The sequence below is a fragment of the Phlebotomus papatasi genome, chromosome 3, assembly GCF_024763615.1.
Source record: "Phlebotomus papatasi isolate M1 chromosome 3, Ppap_2.1, whole genome shotgun sequence".
Taxonomy (NCBI): Eukaryota; Metazoa; Arthropoda; class Insecta; order Diptera; family Psychodidae; genus Phlebotomus; species Phlebotomus papatasi.
The window spans coordinates 51,283,207-51,289,206 of NC_077224.1; the positions used below are offsets into that span (position 1 = coordinate 51,283,207).

Below are 6,000 nucleotides of genomic sequence, written 5' to 3' on the forward strand. Positions count from 1 at the left end.
TACAAACTACTCGAACGCCCCAGAAATTTCTAATTAACACAGTTTTCTAGGAAATTTACTGCTCTACAACTTTGTGGAAGTAATTTTCCTCCATTTTGTAAGGAAATACGTTTATCGAGCCGTTTTCTAAAAGGTAATTTTGTAACCATTCTTAAAAATGCTGGGGCAAATAGTATCAGGCATGGGATATTATCATATTTTGATTTACTTTGTTACGGGATTCCGCAATTTTAGAATAATACCTATAAAACATATTTTCATAGGAAATTTATTCCTCTACACCTTTGTAAAACACCATTTTTTCTAACAGAATGATAGAAACGCTTTTCAAGCTATTTTATCTATTTTAGAAAAAACACACAAACGACTGCAAATCGTTTGACCAATGCAAACGATGCAAACAACAAGCGGCGACACATGGCACTGACGTTTTTTTTTTTGCCGTGAGACATTATAAATTGTTTCGGTTTTTATTACTTTTTGCTCCATACCTTTTGTTACTTTTTACCCCAAGTTGTCGATTTTAATAAAAAGATTTCTTGAGAGAAGAATCTTTGTAAAATTATAAAATAGATAGCGACTTCGTATTCAACGAATCCAAGTCATTTAGGAAATAACCATTATTGCATAAATTTTGAATAATAAGTAGGTAATAATTGATATATTCTACAAGAAAAATATTTCAAAAATTTTGATATCTTTTATTTTCTAAATTCCTTGTTCGAATTCTAAGAAACATACAACATCGAAGAAGGTTTACGGAAGCTATCTGTGTTAAAAATTTTAAGCCGTTATCTTATTTATCTTGGAAGATACTGAATTTTGAAATTTTCGATTTGTGACTTTTTGCCCCAGTCTCCCCTATATTATTATTTTTATAAAATAAAATTAGTCGTATTTTACATCACGTTTTGCCTTTTAAAATGAGTTGTAATCAAGGAAATAAAAAATTTGTCGCTCAAGTACGAATTTAACATATCTTCAAACAGGAAATATTTTCATCTTAAATTTCTAATGAACCTACTCTGAGTAATCATGACTACAGCAAAGAAAGTTTTTACGAAGAAAGTCTCTGAAAATCAGGTCCTAACGGCTGAATTTATAAAATTTTTCAATAAAAATTTTAGAAAATATATTTTCAAAGTTGTACCTCTAAATGCTCAATAAGGGGTTATGTGGGCCAAAAAGACTGAGAACATCATAATTATCTCGCATGTTTTTTCCAATATAATAAATTTTTATTTTTATTTATCATTTTAAGCATTTAAAATTACATAATTCAACTATATTTTCTGAATTTTTTATTTAAAAATCTTAAAAATTAATTGTTGTTCGTCTAAATAGGCGGAAAAATTATTTTATTGGCTCACCGACGACTCCTCGTTCTCAAAAGCTTCAGGACGTAGTCAAGGTTACAATATTCACTCTCATTAAGTCTGATTGCATATTTTAAAAAGCGGAAATTTGGAAAAGCGTTCTAGTTTTGCGGAGTGTTCACACTCTCGAGAAAGTGCTACTCGTGTATTAACTTTTCGCATGCTTTTTGGGTGTATATCGATTAACATGATTGATAAATTTAAGAAACTCGTTCCAAAATAAGAAATTTCTTAACAAAAACAGGTTTCAAAATATTTTAGCATGAGTAACAAGATTTCGAACAAACAAAGAGTAAATGCGAAAAAGGTAAATCATTTTCGAGTACTATACCGACTCATGACCGATTAAGTCCGATGTTGTTGGGTTCGAAATTTCAATACCTTTACAAAAAATCCAAATTTAACCAAATTGGTTGAAAAATGAGCTCTTCAAAGCGATTAACCTTTGACCTTTAATAATTCAAAATGCGAATTTTCCGGTTACAGATATGTTTGGACGAAATGTTTTCCTGGACTACATCTAAAATACATCCAAAAATCGTTAAGAACGCTTGGGTCAATTTTGTGAAAAACTAAAAAAACATGGTTTTGTCGTTGTTTTTATGGGGGGTCATCCAAGATCGGAGGTTGATATCTTTAACCATTTAAGCTTTAGGACGGTGAGAAGTTAAAAAAAAAACGATTATATAACTGCTCTCTCTTTGAGTTCGCGCAGCAATAATGGTAGTAGTATTTTAGATGAGGTTTAGCATTCTTATATTCAAATATGAAAATTGTAAAAATTTCAATATGCAAATTAAGTAAAGGGGCGTGACCTAAAATTATACAAGGATAGAACGTACTCGGAAAATTCAATATTATCTTGTGTTTAGTAATACTTCCCTAAAAGATGATTTTGCATATTTAGAGTTTCCGTGATTTTATCTTTACTTGTATCTAAAGTTAATATATCCATTTGGGTCCCGGTCGAAATCCCGAACGCCAAAATCCCGAAAACCAAAATCTCGAAAGGGATTTGGCTTTCGGGAGAAAGGGAAATCTTCTGTGTCTTAGGAAATTGTTCTAAACATTTTCCTCCATATAATTTCATCCCTTTCAGGATTTTGAAAATTCGGGATTTTGGCTTTCGCAATTTTGGCTTTCGGGATTTTGGCCTTTTTGAGATTTTGGCGTTCGGGATTTTGACTTTCGAGATTTTGGTTTTCGGGATTTTGGCTGCCACCGATCCACTTGAAATATGAATAATTACTGCGAAATACGTTTTGCCTAGTTTTAAACGTCAACATTCAAAATCAAATTTGTCGTTGTAAATTCTAACGGCTTTTGGAAGCCGTTAGAATTAAGAACCAAATTCTTTTAGTTAAATTCTACTTGTTCTATAAAAAAAACTTTCCAGATCTGTCCATAAATTCTGTCTTCCTCTTCCTTATTTTATTATTCCCTGTGAAACATTAGAATTTAAATGTGTGACTAAAGAATCTTGTCTTCCATTTCAGTTTTCACAATTGCATTTCAACTTGGTGAGTAAATGTCAACATTAACTGACTGGAATTCCATGATGAAACTTTTGACTCTTATTGCAGGAATCTCACCAATATCTTCTCTTCTCGTTGGTGAACTATTTCCATTGGAATTTCGTGGTATCGGAAGCTCAATTGCCACGAGTTTTGGTTACTTCTGTGCTTTCCTTGGAGTTAAAACCTTTGTAGATTTCCAGGTAATTAGCATTTTATATAAATAGGATAAATAGTTTGTTTAGAAAAGTTGTTTTTAATCAATAATTTTTGGTAATTAGGAAATCTTTGGTCTTCATGGTGCATTTTGGCTGTACGCTTGCATTTCCTGTATCGGCCTTTGCTTCATCGTAACGTTCGTTCCGGAGACTAAGGGAAAGGACCTCGATGAGATGAACCCCAAATTGGTTCAAACGTTGACTATAAATCGATGAGATATGGGTACCCACGTAGAATATTTAGTATAGCGCGTAGTATTGCGATTTAGGCATTATCGTGAGAAAAGAAAATTCTGACAAGCTTTGCTAATATTTCTAAATTTAGAATCAAAAATATAGCTTTCAAGTATAGATCTTAAGGAAATATTGTCTTCTTTCCATTGCTCAGTCTTTACAATTTTGACATCGAGAGATTAGAATGATTGCAGTTTTTTTTTAGTTTTATCTCAGCTTCAGAAAATCTTCTCTTAATATTTGGATTTTGTAATTTCGAAAATTGATTTTTCGAAAATTGAAATTACAAAAAACCAATGCTGTGGATAAAAAACTCTTAGGTCTAAAAAAAATCTCTTTTCTTGCAACGATTCTAAAAAGTGTTCTTTCTCTTCTATTTTTTTTTAAATGTAGTAAAAGCAGTTGTAGAAATCACTAGAAGCTTCTAACTAAAAAAAAGAAAAAACAAATCGTACGGTGAAAATATTAGGCATCTAAAAGAAACTCAAAATAGACTTTTTTAGAGTGAAACACGCTTATGTCAAGTTCAATTATTTTATAAATAAAACATTAAATAATGAGAATAAAAAAAATTGAAAAAATGGAAATCAATATTGTGAGAAAGGAGTAGCTAAAGCAAATCCGAAAGAATTTGTACAATTTTTAGAAATCAGTTTTGCCAAGTGATTAATCGTCATATAAAACATGCATTATAAGAAAGTGTTGTAATATGCAGATGAAAAAAAAGTATTGAAAAAAAAAATGAAAATATTGAAACTAATAGCTTTAGATGTTGAGGAAACTTGAGGTAGAGAATGTATTTATAACAGAACCATGTGGAGCATATTTCAAGAAAATATATTAGAAAAATAAATGAGATAAAGCACATTCATTTTTAAATGAACAAAAAATTAAAAAAAAAACTTACATTATGAAAATATAAAGGGACAATATTCAATAAAATAAAGAAAAAAAATCTATTTGCTGTTGAAATTTATGACAATAATAACTTTAAAAACGAATAAACGATTATTATACGTAGAATAAAAGATCGAAAATGTGAAGATAAAAAAAAATGGAAATATATTTATAAGACAAATTGTCATGAATTAATGAAGATGTGACTATTTTTACAAAAAAAGAAAAGCAGAAAAATAATTTTTAAATCCTTCTAACGTCAGTGATCCTGGAAAGTTACAATAATATTTTTGTTGGAATATTAGAGTAACTATATTTTCAAAGTTTTATTCTTCTATCTCTAATAAAAGTGCCAAATTATTTAATCCTTTATAAACCTCTTCAAATTATTAAAACATAAAAAAGTATTTGTTGAATAGTAGATCAAAGAAAAAGATAACTAATTAAAAGAAGTATCCTCATTGCAATGCAATGTTTTTGACCACAAAATCATACAAAATGAGAGAAATTAGCAAAAGAAATATACCCTTAAAAATCATACTGTTTAATATTATAGAAAAAAAATCTAAAAATAAATAAAAGAAAATCAACAAGTCGCATAATCGAAAGGTCCGATATTAATTGGATAATTTATGACTCATTAATCTTATATCAATGTTAAATGACTTAAACAGAGAGAATTTTTAAAACAGTTTTTTTTTAAGTAGAAATCAAATAAACTTATCTGTAGTGAAATTTTCTAAATACAACTTCAATTGAAAGTATTTAGAAAATTATAATTACAGGTTAATTGCTGAGTGAATTACAAAATAAGTAGAAAAGAATGTTAGGCCGCGCAGGCGCAGCACTATATACTTTATAAACGATCTGTTACTTATAAAAAATATACCGAAAATCAATATGAAGGATCTTGAAAAACAAATTAGAAAAATACAAAATAAAAAAAAAGAACTATTGAATGAGACAATAATTTTAGATCTTTAATTAGAAGTAAATGAAGAATTAAAAAGAAATTTTTGCAGCTCTTTTCACTGAGATTGAGATAAGAGGAATACCAATTACTTAAAATGTATATAACATTATAAAAAAAAGAGTGAAAATGTACTTAAAAACAGTAAAAAAAATGAGAATATCAACTTGATGAACTATAAAACACATCATAATACGAATTTTTAAGTATTTTACGATTATACTTGACATGTTTTTTCAATTTAGACGGAAAATCGAATTCCAAACGTTGTTCTATACTAATGTTTATCAGAAAAAAAAACAGTAATCATTTTTTCTAGAACGGAATTTCCGTATATATTATATCCTGTATTTATCAACTCCTATTTACCAATTATTTTATTTTTCTAATTAATTGTCAAATATAAAAAAAAGAAAATTTATTGTTGAAATGCGAAACTCTTCCAATATCCTGTGCCTTTATGCGTTGTGTATGTTGAGATAAAAAAAAGCGAGTGAAGGAATTACTTTAATAAAAAAATCCGAAAGAATATTTCAAAAGTAAATCCTTTAAAAAAAATTCAGCATGTGCTTAAAAAATCCACAGTACTTAATGAAAAAAAATACCAAGATTTTAAGAGATGGAACTTGAATAGAAAAGTCAATAATATTTATGAGAAAATACTCGCTGAAGAAATTATTGAAAGAATTGGGATTAAGATGGTAGGAAAAAGGCTTGATTTTTAGGTGAGAATAGTAGTATGAAAAATTTCAGGAGAAAAAGTCGTATATAATTCAAATTATCGATATGAA

The 6,000-nt window shown here is 28.6% G+C and overlaps 1 protein-coding gene across 2 annotated transcripts in view; it reads left to right on the plus strand.

Annotated features, from left to right (window-relative positions):
- LOC129807214 (facilitated trehalose transporter Tret1-like) overlaps positions 1 to 5,626 on the plus strand; it is a 91,888-nt gene extending 86,262 nt beyond the window's left edge. For both annotated transcript variants that reach the window (XM_055856318.1, XM_055856319.1), the window contains 3 exons: positions 2,873 to 2,896; positions 2,960 to 3,093; positions 3,172 to 5,626. In XM_055856318.1, the coding sequence (XP_055712293.1) occupies positions 2,873 to 2,896; positions 2,960 to 3,093; positions 3,172 to 3,324 (311 nt within the window). In that variant the 3' untranslated portion in view covers positions 3,325 to 5,626. The remainder of the gene's footprint in view (positions 1 to 2,872; positions 2,897 to 2,959; positions 3,094 to 3,171) is intronic.
- Positions 5,627 to 6,000: the final 374 nt, after the last annotated feature.